The sequence below is a fragment of the Orycteropus afer genome, unplaced genomic scaffold (genome assembly GCF_000298275.1).
Source record: "Orycteropus afer afer isolate SDZICR_OR568_19922 unplaced genomic scaffold, OryAfe1.0 scaffold00017, whole genome shotgun sequence".
NCBI classification, from domain to species: Eukaryota; Metazoa; Chordata; class Mammalia; order Tubulidentata; family Orycteropodidae; genus Orycteropus; species Orycteropus afer.
This window is the reverse complement of record NW_006921604.1, coordinates 6847688-6860569: the sequence shown is the minus strand read 5'-3', so window position 1 is coordinate 6860569 and position 12882 is coordinate 6847688. Positions and strand designations below refer to the sequence as shown.

At 47.1% G+C, this 12882-nt stretch overlaps 1 protein-coding gene across 1 annotated transcript in view; it reads right to left on the bottom strand.

Annotated features, from left to right (window-relative positions):
* CNNM4 (cyclin and CBS domain divalent metal cation transport mediator 4) overlaps nucleotides 1–12882 on the bottom strand; it is a 53828-nt gene that overhangs the window by 877 nt on the left and 40069 nt on the right. Inside the window, exons 2-7 of the mRNA XM_042783522.1 lie at nucleotides 10099–10242; nucleotides 9612–9746; nucleotides 8286–8455; nucleotides 7925–8021; nucleotides 6004–6066; nucleotides 454–635 (exon numbers count right to left, since the gene is read on the bottom strand). Of these exons, the coding sequence (XP_042639456.1) occupies nucleotides 454–635; nucleotides 6004–6066; nucleotides 7925–8021; nucleotides 8286–8455; nucleotides 9612–9746; nucleotides 10099–10242 (791 nt within the window). The remainder of the gene's footprint in view (nucleotides 1–453; nucleotides 636–6003; nucleotides 6067–7924; nucleotides 8022–8285; nucleotides 8456–9611; nucleotides 9747–10098; nucleotides 10243–12882) is intronic.

Sequence of the window (12882 nt, the reverse complement as noted above, 5' to 3'; positions counted from 1 at the left end):
CAGACAGGCATATGGGGTGAATATTTATATCACATAGATACACTCCTTGGAGCAATCAATCATGGAAGAACAGAAGGGCAGTGTTTGCACAGGGAGACAGTTCAAAGGGTGAGAGTGTATGGGAGGAAAGGACACAGGTAAGAAAGAGGTAACTATGTGGAGGAAGTGGAAGATAGTTGTTACATTGTGGGGAACTGCAGTCAATGTCACGAGACAAAATGTGTATGAACTGCTGTATGAAGATGGATTTGCTCTGTAAACTTTTACCCAAATCACAATAAAAATTTTTTTAAAAAAAGAGTGAGGAACAAGACTGAAAAGCAAATACATCCTGGGTCTAGGCCCTCTGTGCTAGGTTTGGTAGAAGAAGTTGCCAGTTCCTGAGGCAGAGTGATCCAAATGCCTAGGGGGAAGCTAGTGTTGCCCAGACTGAGGGCTATAGAAAGCACTTACCTTAATGTACTGGAGATCCATGAGGGCCCGAACACTGAAGTCAGAGATGTACTGGCCCAGGATGGAACTGCCAAACTGGATGCTGCTGCCTGCCGTGGGAGGGGAGCTCGTGATATCTGTGCGGTCCGGGTAACTGAGGGAGGCCGAGCGGCTGAGGGTGGTGGGATAGGATGGAGAGCGGTCTATGGGGAGAGCAGAGGATGTCAGGCCAAGAGCCACCCAAGTGCCCACTCACAGCCTCTTGTTGACTTTGTCCCACGGAAGCCAAGGGGAGTGGTGCTCCCATCCACCACCCAGGGACAGGAAGTGGTTAAGAGCAAACAAAAGCAGGTGGAAGTTGTTAATAGCAGGTCTACACTCATCAAAGCAAAGAGTTAGTTTGTTTGAAGGAAGTATCACGTCAGAGTATTAAAATGTCAACAAAAACAACAAACACAAAAAGAAAACAAAAATCAAAGACACAGAAAATTTATGGCTGCAAAACCCCTCATTTCTTGACAACGAATCAGTCAAAGGCAACAGTGATTTACTCTAGCATTACAGACAAGCTGCTATCCTTGTCTCAATAATAGCTTGATATGAACAGCATACTTAACACATATACTGATGGTAGGAATACACAGCTTGTATTCTCTCACCACACATACATACATACTCACTGCCGTTGAGTCGATCCCGACTCATAGTGACCCCTTTGGGTTTCTGAGGTGGTAAATCTTTACGGAAGTAGATTGCCCAGCCTTCCTTCCACAGAGTGGCTGGTAGATTTGAACCACCAGCCTTCTGGTTAGCAGTCAAATGCCTTCGGCACTGCGCCACCAGAGCTCCTCACAAATGGCACCGTCACATCTTAAAATGCTCTTAAAGGGTCAAAAGTGTATTCTGCACATGATCTTCTCTGTATGGAACACAATGCTACACTTGTGTCTGCTGAACCCCAACCCCCCGTCAGCCTGGCAGAGGATGGATGGCAGGTTGTTCTCACAGGAACCTAGAGGCCCCCATCACTGCAGCTTCCCGCTGCTTTCACTGGGCTCTCAGGAGACAAAGCACAAGGCAATGGTGGTGTGCACCTCTTCCTGACACTAGAGGCAGCACAGGCCTCCTGACGATTCTAATCAGGAAAGGGTACTAACAACTGCTTCTCAAATGAGGAAGGAACCAGCCTGTTATTTTAAAAAAGGAACTGCATTCATCACTTTGCATCATTAGCTCCTATGCCTGAGAATATTTAGAAAATAATGAAATGCACAAAGAAGTTAAACGCAACGGCATGCTGGTTTGCTGTAAACAAACAAAAAGTAGATTTGCTCATTAGTTAACTACTAGTTAGCTATTCTAACAAATAGCCTAGCAAAAATAGCAAAAACAAATTGAAATCCAGGTGACTGAATGACCAATGCAGCTCTTCACTCAGTGAGACTGAAGTGAGTAGTACTCCGTCTGTGAGCTTCAGTAAAGCTTGGGTTTTCATTCATAAACCTAAAAAAATACAGTCCACAACAATCTGTGATTGGGTAGTGTAAATCGTTAGAGGATCATATGCAAGTGTCATTCATTCTAATATAAGTAACACCTCTGGTTAAGTTCTAGGAAAAAAACAAATCATAGGAGGATTAGTAAATATTTCATATTAATTATGTGGAAGATAGAATGTTTTTAATTAGTATTTATTAGAACCCAAAAATAAGAACTGAATTTAACACCAATACAAATTAGTGACATGACCTATTCAAAATAGGGATCCTAAAAAGAAACAGAAGAAAGTATTAAGTGTTTGTTTCTGAATGTGATGTGATGGATTGCTTTTATATGGCTTTCTAGACATGGTCTTCTAATTTCCACCAAATGATCGGAGGGACTGTGCAAATAAGATGCTTATGGCCCACCAAGAGGACTGGACAGCTTGCTAATAATTCAAATAAGGTGCATGGCACCCTTCGTTGGGGTAGGACCATGCAATTAAGGTATATGGAACCCTAAGGAAAGGATCGGTCAGTTTTGTCATCCTGCTAAGCTTAAAGCAAGCCATCCCAAAGGCAGAAAGGAGGGACCTGATTATCACCAAGAGGAGATGAGAGTACTGTACATCCTTTGGACAGGGTGCCTTTGCTCAGAACCTCCTAGGTCCAGGAGATAAAGGGCTGTAACAGTGAAGATGGCAAGAGATAGTGAGAAGCAATAGCAGAGAAATGATGACAACATGGGGAGCAGAACCAGGAGACCTACAGGAGATGGCGCGGTGGGCTTCCCAGTCCAGAGAGTGACAAAGTTGAGTGCCCTGAGGCAGGAGGCTTACTGGTGGAATGGGGTGTCTCTGGGAACTTGGTGAAGCTAAGCTTGCAGACCCACAGAGCAAAAGAGCTGAGTGCCTTTAGGCTGAGGCTTACTGGCAGAGTGGGGTGCCTCCCGCCGTTTACTGGCAGAGCTAAAGATGTTCGTAACGTTTGCCCAAGTAGGGCAGAGGCTGGCCAGCCCAACTGAGGGGCCAAAAGCCAGAGAGGCCTGCCTGGGGGCATAACCGTGCAGAAGCTGTCCTGATTGAAGAACTGTGTCCTGAGTAATTTCTGATTCTGAACTGTAATCTGTTACTTCCCTAATGAACTCCATAATCGTAAGTATTGTTTGTGAGTTTTGTGTGGCCATTGCAGAGAATCATCAAATCCACGGAGAAATGGAGAGTGCCGTGGGAGGCACAGTTGGTGTCAGAATTGCTGAAAGGATTGGCAAAAGAAAGTATGACTGATCTCTGCCTCATAGGAATCAGCCTTGGGCTGTTGATCTTGATTCTCCTCCCCTCTTGTGAAGTTAGAGGCAGTTAAACACCTCTGCCACACAATTTTTACACTGAGTAATGAGATGTAGTGTCTTAAGGCATTCAACTGCTAACCAGAAGGTTTGAGGTTCAAACCCACCAGCCACTCCACAGAAGGAAGACTGAGCGATCTACTTCTGTATAGGTTTACCACCTTGGAAACTCAAAGGGGGTCGCTAGAGTCAGATCGACTCAATGGTAGTGAGTTTGGTTTTTGGTTTTTAAAATTTCTTAATATTGTTTTCTATTTCTCAAATTTCTAAATAAGCCTACATTACTTTTATGATTAAAACAGAACACTAAACGTAACAAAAAATAAGGGGTTTTGACCCAGTAATTTTATTTCTGAAAGAATATTCTAAGGACATAATCTTAAACACAGAAAAAGATTTCCTGGTATAAAGAAACCTACATCATCATGTTAGTCATACAACTACAAAGAAACAAAGACCACCATTGTACTTGGAGGAACTCTGTGTGGCTCTAAATGGGAAGTTCACAGAAAAGCATCCCTGCTACCACATTAGGTAAGAGCATGAGGATTCAACCTGTACTTTATGCTTCTAGTCATGCATGAAACAAGAACATGTGAAGAAAAGAAGGCGGCAGAGGTGACACTGGGTAGGCTCCAAAGAAAGAATGAAAGATTCCTTCTAGTAACCTTTTTATCTTTTCCTTATTGGAAAATAGAGAGTCAAAATAGAAAAGTATGCTCTGACACTGTTAAGGAGGAAAAACTCCCAACAGTATGAATATAAAAGGAGCCGTGGTGGCACAATGGTTAAGAGCTTGGCTGCTAATTGAAAGCCACTAACCACTAAAAGAGAAACGAGCTGGTGATCTGCTCCAGGAAAGATTATGGCCTGGAAAACCCCAAGGGGCAGTTCTACTCTGTCAAAGAGGGTTACTATGAGTCAGGACAGATTCGAAGACAACAGGAACAGGTATGAATATACAATCAGTAAGGAATTTGGCCTTTTCCTAAATACATCCTGAATGGACTGTCACATTTTTAATTTAATAGAAAAAAAATACAGAAATAGTAATTGAGCTCCAATTCGATTACAGGAGTTCTGGTTAAGGCATTTGACTGCTAACCAAAAGGTAGTTCAAACACACTCCACAGAAAATGATAAGGCAGTCTACTTCTGTAAAGATTTACAGCCTTGGAAACTGTGGTGTAGTAAATTACCTGGTATGGCTTTTCTAGCCATAACTCTTCGTAAACTCTGTGGTGGAATTCGCTGTGAGCAACTGAAGAGCTCTTGATTGTTAGTTATCCACCTGGGGTATTTCTGTTAAGAGTGGCACAATGCAATGTTCTGGGAAGTTCACGCTCACATGCTTAGAATTCTAATGTTATGTATGATTGGTTAATTTGGCCATTCTCCCAGGCTCAAATGGAGCCCTCCTAGAGGCAAAAAAAGAAAAAAAGTCTCTCTGACTGCTGGCTGAGAAGGATGTGCTGCTGAAAGAAATGCACTCCTGAGAGACACACGCTGCTGAGAAAGAGATGCAAGAGACACGCATTGCTCAGAGAGACACCGAGAGATATGCACTGCTGGGAGAGTCTGGGAGAGACTGTTGGCTGAGAGATGGCAGGCTGAGAGAGACTGAGAGTTGTTCCTGAACTTGAATTGTAGCCTGCTGCTTCCCTAATAAACCCCATAACCTGTGAGTTCTGTGTGGCCACTGCCGCAAATTATCAAACCCAGCAGCGAGGTGGTGGGGGCTGTGGGAGGAACGGTTGGTGTCAGGGTTGGTGAAAGGACTGGAGGGAGGTGGCATGTCTGGCCTTGCAGGAATAGGCCTTGGGCTACTGATGGTGATTCTGCCTTCCTTTTGTGGGGTTATAGGAGGTCAGAAGTTGTACCCTCCTTGCCTCTTTGGCAGAAACCCATTGGGGGTCGCTATGAGTCAGAATTGACTCAACGGCAGTAAGCGTGAACTCAATTTTATAAATACAATTACATAATTAATACATAATGCTCCAACTAAGCTCTCACTTACTCCTCACAATTTTCTGAGGTAAGAACACATATTGCTCTCATCTCACATATGAGGAAATCAAACCTAAGAGAGGGGAAGTTAACATCCCAACATCATTTAGCTAATATATGGGGAGACAGGATTCAAACGGGGCAGTCTGACTCTGTGGCTACCATGCTGGCAGTCTCCCCAGGGCAGATAAACACAAGCAAGAGAATGGAAAGCAAAGCCTGGAAAGAAAGGCTGTTTAGAGAAAGCTGATGAGGTGACAAGTAATCCTGCTGAAGCTGATGAGTGAGTGGCCTCATTTAGGAGGCTGCTGACCAGCTGTGCTCTGTTTCATCCATGTGGAGGGGAACAGGCTGGTCAGTGACACAGAAGCCTGCGCCACATCCTCTAGGAGAAGATACACACTTGGCCTGGCTGGCAGTGACCCCCCATTTTCAGCCTATCATCTGTGTGCTTATGAGTGAATGTGTGTATGTCTACACGTATGAGCATGTGTTTTGTGTGTATATGTGTCTTCTCAAGGACAAAAGGGCCTTTGAGTATCCCCTTCCAAGACCAGAGCAAAGGCATCCAGATGTTGGGCGCTGGGTCAAGCAGTGCCAGCATAAGTCGGGCTGGCCCACAAGTCAGGTGCCTGTTAAGAGTCCCAATGCCTACGAGGAGAGGTTAAAGCAGCTGCAGCATGTGGGGTCAGGCAACAGGTGGCAGCACAACCTTCTTCAGCCATGCCACATTACCTGAGAGCCAGGAGAGCAGGGAGTTCCGCTTGCCAAGCGGACACCCGGCCTGGGTCGAAGGCACTGGATTAAAAAAGGAAAAAGTCAATGATGGACGGGGCCTGGATGCAGGCCACAGAGCTACAGGAACAAATGAAGAGGCACACCTGATAGGGGCCAGGCTACCTCGGCAGAAGCAAGAGCCCAAGTGGAGAAAAGGGACTAAGCTCTGTCAAGCAGGGTGCTCAGGGAAGACCAACAAGCCCTGTGCAGAGAAGGGCAGAGGCTGGTGAGGTATACCTGGAGCTCCTACAATGAATCTAGAGCTTCTTAGAAGTCATTTTTCCTCCCTTTCATCCACTACAAGTGGGTACTTAGGGCCTACAAGTAAAGGGACAGAGCCCAGGACCCTGATCCAGGCCTCTGAGGCATCACTGTAGAGAAAGAGGGCCTGCACAGTCTCCCATGCCTGCACACCCTTCTGAACAACCTCTCCCCAGAGCTGCTCTCAGGAGGGGCACAGAAGCCCTTACCAGTACTTTATGAGGTTGTCTGGGTAGGTACACCTGCTCCAGGACCCAGCTCTGGAGGCTTGTTCCCCCAGAGCCTATAATGCCTTAGCTCACTCTAGAGAGAGGGGCTCAGGGGTTGCCAGTTGAGTGGCAATATTTCAGGGTGTCCTGGCCACATGCAGGGGTCTGCTTTGTCAAAGGTCAGCCACAGGCACAGCACCAGAGGCTCTCCAGGACCTGCAGCACCCATGGCATGGACAAGGCCTGCTCCCAGGACCAAGGCAGGTTCTTCATTCTTGCTCTCACAGTAACCTCCCCCAAGGTTCACAAAGCCACACACAAGTGAGTAGCAGAGCTGGGCAAGGTTGGTCCTTGCCTGCAGGGCTCCCACTTGGCCACACTGCCTTTCTGGCAGAAGAACTTGAACCAGCCAGGACCAAAAAAGCAGAGGGTATAGGGGCAGCCAGAACAGGATGCTCATTCTAAGGCCCTTCTGGAGACCCTGGATAACCTCTCTTGGAAGGTGTCTAGTTTCCCACTTTATTCCCAAGTCCCTTTATTTCATTAGAAATAGTCCTTAACCACAAGGCAGTGGATGAACCCTCTGGAAAACAAAAACTATCTGCAGCACACCTCAGCAAAGAAGTCCTGGCCAGGTTCTCAACCTTGGGCCCATTTAGGACTCCTCCCTCCCCTGAATCCTCCACAGCAATCCTCACGAGCAAGGCCTTGCCAACCTCTCTCCATCAGACTCTACACTCAACACTCTTCCCACTGCTACGGACAGTGAGGGTCACTGGGACCCTGCTGGTCCATTCTGTCCAGTGCACAAAGACCACTAATAGCTTCCTACTTCCTATCATAGCCACACTCCATCAATTTTCTAGGACTCCCCAACATGTCCCTTACTCTTCAGTCCTCTTCCACTTCAGGCAAGTTCGTTGTCACAAGAACATGCACTCAGCTCCCCCCAGATCTCTGCTCAAAGCCCCCTTCTCATCTCTTCTCCTCTACCCTTTGAACCCCACCCAAAGAGACAAAGCACCCTGCCTTTCAGACTACCTCCTCCATGGTGCTGAGAGCTTCACCCATCTTGCTTTCCCCTTGTTGTTGTTGTTGTTGTTGTTGTTATGTGCCGTCCAGTTGGACCTGACTCATAGCAACCCCTCCTTGGGTTGCCAAGGCAGTATCACTATGGAAGTAGATTGCCCAACCTTCCTTCCGAGGAGTGGCTGGTGGGTTTGAACTGCCAGCCTTCTGGTTAGCAGTCAAGTGCCTTAGGCTCTATGCTACCAGAGCTCCCCTTAGGCACCAGTAAACACTTATGTCCTTGGTTATAAGCCACAGAAACTGCCCATGGTTCCCAGGTGTTAGCTGCTCTCACTTCAGGAGCTGCTAAAGGGAGGCTGACACTCAGCTCACTGACTCACCAGAGGGGGCTGAGGCCAGAGCCATGGTCCCATAGTAGGAAAAGGCACCCGTCTCAAACTTCATGTTCTCCTTCCCGGCTTCCACTTCCACTTTCCCCTAGAAGAACACAGGGTCAGGGTTACAAACAGAGGAGGAGGAAAACACAACTGAAACAGAAAGGATGAGGCAAAAGGGCGAAATGAGGAAGAGCTTAGCAGGCTGTGACCTGGGGATACAAGGGGGGACCGTCAGGGAGAGGATGGGCAACGTGCAGAAGCAGAGGCTCAAGGGACAGGCCTTGAGGTCCAGGAGAAGGCATGAGAAGCCGTGGAGACAGAAAAGTGGGTGTGGTGCAGGAGGGGGCAGGTGAGGGGTGCTCACCTGCAGGATGAGGATGAAGTAGTCAGCTGGCTTATTTCGGGTATACAGGTAATGGTGGCTGTAGTATTTGTTGTGATCATCAAACTTGAGTTCCTGGATGACATCTGGGTACTTGAGCAGCCGTAGCAGGATTTTCTCTGAGATCAGAGAGGGGTTAAAGAGGGGCACCTCTGTGGGAGGAGAAAGAAGAGGACTTCACACAGGGTCTGGGTCGAGTGGTGCCTAGGACAAACTGGGCATCACTGTCATGCCTCCATAAGCCACAGGAGCCACTCTGTGCTTGGGCAGCTCTATCACTTCCCTGTGGACATGCCACTTGGTTTTGTAACTCCCTGGGAAGGGAGCGTGCTTGGCTTCTTACTGGTTAGAGAGCGGTATAAGTCTATCTGCTCACTTGGGCTTGAATGGAGTTCCTGTGCTAAAAGTGTGTGACCTTGGGCAAATTACTTGACCTCTCTTGTGTCTCAGTTTCCTCATATGTAAAGTGGCAATAAAAAATTTATAGGGCCACTCAACTGGCAATTAAGTGGAATAATACATGTAAAGTGTTTAGATATATTCTTGGCATATGTAAAGTCTTTCTAATGCTACCATAATTATTATCATTATCAACACCATCAATACCACAATAGGAGAAATAAAGGGGAAGGAATGATCATGATTGGGCCTTTAGCAAGTGGGAGTTGGGAATGACATCAAATTGTGGGGAAGGAGACAGAGGAAGGAGGTGTTTTTCACCAGGTCCCCAAGAAGCTGTGAATTAGGGATAAGAGGAAAGCAATGTCACAGATCTAGGAGTCACTTCCCAGGGAACGAGCACATGCAGGGAGAGGGGAGGGGAGGAAAAGTAAGAATAAAAGCTGGATCCAGTTCATCAGAGTGGATCAGCTGGGGTAAGGTGTGTGCACAGCTAGGACCCACCTGGAGTGTGGAAAGGTACCCTCTCCCTCAGGTGTTCCCAGGGATTACTTTAAAAACTCAGAGGCTTCCTAGAACTCTGTAATACCAGCTGTTGTCAAGGCAACACTGGCAACCCCAATGTGTGTCAGAGTAGAACTGTGCTTCATAGGGTTTACAGAGGCTGATTTTTCAGAAGTGAACTGCCAAGCCTTTCTTCTAAGGGGCCTCTGGGTGGACTTGAACTTCTAAGCTTTTGGACAGCAGCCAATCGTGTGAACCGTTTGCACCACCCAGGGAATCCAAAGTTTGCTACGGCAACCTGCTTAACTTTCAGCTGAACCCTTCCACTGCTGCAGCCTTCACTCCAATGCTTCTCTCCGTAGTTGTTTTTCTATCAACACCTGAAGGTCTTCCTCATGCTCTTACCCGTGGCCAGGAAGCGATGTGCAGCCAAAAGCAGCTGAGGTGAAATTTTCACTTTGAGCTCATTGTCAGCATCCTTGAAAGCTGAGAAATCACGTTTGTTCTTCTCAGATACTCTTTTCCGGCTTCGGTTGTCAGCTATGAGAGAACTGGAACTTAGTCTGGCTAAGAATATGTTCCCCTGAGAATTTAGGAACAGATTAGAACTTGCCTCCCAGCTCCCTGCTCTGCTGGTCTCTTCAACCCAGAAGCAGCAGGCTCTGGCTGAGAGGAATGAAGGCAGCCTGCTCCCACTGCTCTCAATAACATGCTCCCTGGTCACGACAACTGCTCACTGTGTGCCAGCACAGGGCACCAACTTACTGGGTGTCAGGGTACTGGGAGACACCTCCCATGTGCCCTGCACTGTCAAGTTTCCAACCAAGGATACCAGGTTTCATATCCGATCAGGAGAGGGGCTCTGGGGGCCTGTGGAGAGGGATAAACTCACTGTACATATCCGACTCGTCCAGGATCTCAGACTTGATGATCTCCTCAATGACGTCCTCCAGGGTGACCAGACCCAGGACCTCATAGAAGGGGTCGCCTTCACCCTCGTTGTTTACCTTCTGCACAATGGCCAGGTGAGACTTCCCTGTGGGGGACAAGGCAGTGAGTCAGACCAAGGAACCAGTTAGACTAAGTAACCAGTCAAGAGACTCCCTTCACTCAATGTTAACACATTTGGGGTCATAGGTGACTTTTCCCTTTTACTTTCTAAAGTTTCGACTGTGAACAGATACTGCTCTTATAAAAAAGAAAAAATAAAAGTAGTATTATTTTTTTTTACAGGCATTGAATTAAGGACCATTTGTTTAAATGGGATGAAACAGCAAGGATCTGCCTGGTGCTGCATGTCAGGGGCTCCCAGTATTCCTGGGGGAGGGGAAAGGCCCACATTGACAACCTGTGGGCATAGAGAGCCCATGGTCAGGGACAAGTGTGGCAAGTGCACATGGGGCTCCCGGAGGACTGACACTGCCCACACCCTGAGGTACACATGGCCCACCTTCACATTCCCTCACACACAGCTCTCCTCAGTAAAAGCCCTCTGCTAGACCCAGGGGCTGTGATATTGCCCCAGGCAAAGTCTCCTAGTTCCTAAAGCCATTAACAAATTAAAATTAGCCCAGGCTGTCATTAGGCCGGCAGGGACTATAATTAGGGAGGAGCTACCCCTCAGCCTAAAGTAAGAGAAAGTTATAAGGCAAAGAGTGAGGAGAAAGGCCTTCCACAGAAGCCCGATGGGGTGGCAGGGCTTTCTACCCCTCCTTCAGGGTGCCCACCATGCTCTTCAATATCCCCAGCTCCAGTGAGTGACAGCAGGGAGACAGCCAAGAAGGGCTTGTCCTACATTCTAGGTTGAATGAACTATGTACTCTGCACGTGCGGACACAGGTTTGGAGCAGTCTAAAGGACAAAGTCCCAGGAGATCTGGAAAGGTCAAGTCAGGGTCTCCTGCATGGCTTCCCTTTTGGAGTCCATTACTCAGTGCTTTAGTCATTTTAAGGACTAAAGAACTCATTCTACATGGTCTCTTTATAGGATGCTTTCTAGGTATATACCAGTAGACCATCAGACAGCGGTAGAATTCTTCGATGAGGGAGACCCAAGTTCAATTCTCAACCACTGCACCTCATGCATGGCCACCACCCATCTGTCAGTGGGGACTTCCAGACTAAGATGGATTAGGAAAGAAACACCTGGCAATCTATTTCCAAAACTCAGCCAATGACAATCCTATGGATCACAATGGTCCAATCCTCAACTGATCACCAGGTAGGATTCTGTTCCATTGCACATGAGGTAAGCATCAGTTGGGGACTGATTCAACAGAAGCTAACAACAACCACTAACCCCAAAACCCACTACCATCAAGTCGATTCTGACTCACAGTGTGACCCCATATGACAGAGTAGAACTGCCCCATAGGGTTTTCCAGGGCTGTAAATTTTTACGGAAATAGACTGCCTCATCTTTCTCTCGCAGAGCAGCGGTTGGCTCAAACCACCGACCTTAGAGTTAGCAGCCAAAGGTTTTGACCACTGCGCCAGTTGCTGTTGAGTCAGTTCTGACTCATGGCAACCCCAAGTGTATCAGAGTAGAACTGTGCTCCACAGGGTTTTTAAGGCTAACTTTTCACAAGCAGATCACCAGGTCTTTCTTCCAAGGCATCTCTGGGTGGAGTCAACCCTCCAACCTCTTGAACACCTTTTTACCACCCAGGGACTCCTTCCAGGTCTCTAGGCCCACAGAAAATGCTCCAACCAGAGGATGGAGTCTTCAGAACTCCTGAGCCTAAACCAACATTTTAAAAAATAAAGTCAAACAGTCAGAGTGCATGTCATGTGGTGAAGGGGGAGTAATGTATCATGAAACTTTTCATATACATATTGGGTCACTGTGATTCACACGTTATTTCTGCTACCAAAAAAAGTTTTAGGCTCTTGCTCCAGTTCTCCATTTGGTTTGTCATCGTTTCACCCCTGAACTTGAGACAGTAGCCATCATCTGAGCTGCTGATTTGGGTTTGCCAACCCCTGCAACCATGTGAGCTGGGAGAATCCTCCAGACCTACCCACAGACCTGGGGCTTGCCAGCCTCCTAGCCTCCACCACCACCACGTGAGCCATTTCCTTGGGAGCTTCGGAGTTCTGTAGTTCAGGGAACTATGGAACCCTAAGACAAGAGGGAGATTATTGAGGGGAGGAGGAGCATTTGATATCAGAGATGATGGAGAGGTATGCCAGTTTGGAAAAGCTGGACATTTGGAACATTTTTAACCTCTGCCACCCTTGTGCTGATCTTTCTAGAAGAAATTATTCAAGCAGGGACCTTGCTAGTATTTGAAATACTGGTAACCTAGCTTCCAGCATCATAGCAACACACAAGCCACCCCAATGGGACAAACTGCTAGTTTGTTATTATTAGTTGGCTCTGACTCATATGATCCAGTATTCCTCTCCTAGGTATATACCCAAGAAGAATGAAGACGTGTCCACACAAGGGCTAGTATACCAATGTTGGTTATTTTTTATTATTTACAATAGTAAAAAGGTGGAAGCAACCCAAGTGTCCATCAACAGATGAGTGGATAAATAAAATGTGGGGTACCCATACAATGGAATATTATACAGCCAAAAAAAGGGGGGGAGGCATGAAGTCCAGACACAAGCTACATGGATGAACCTTGAAGATGTGCTCAGTGAAAGAAGCCAGTCACACCGATCCTACT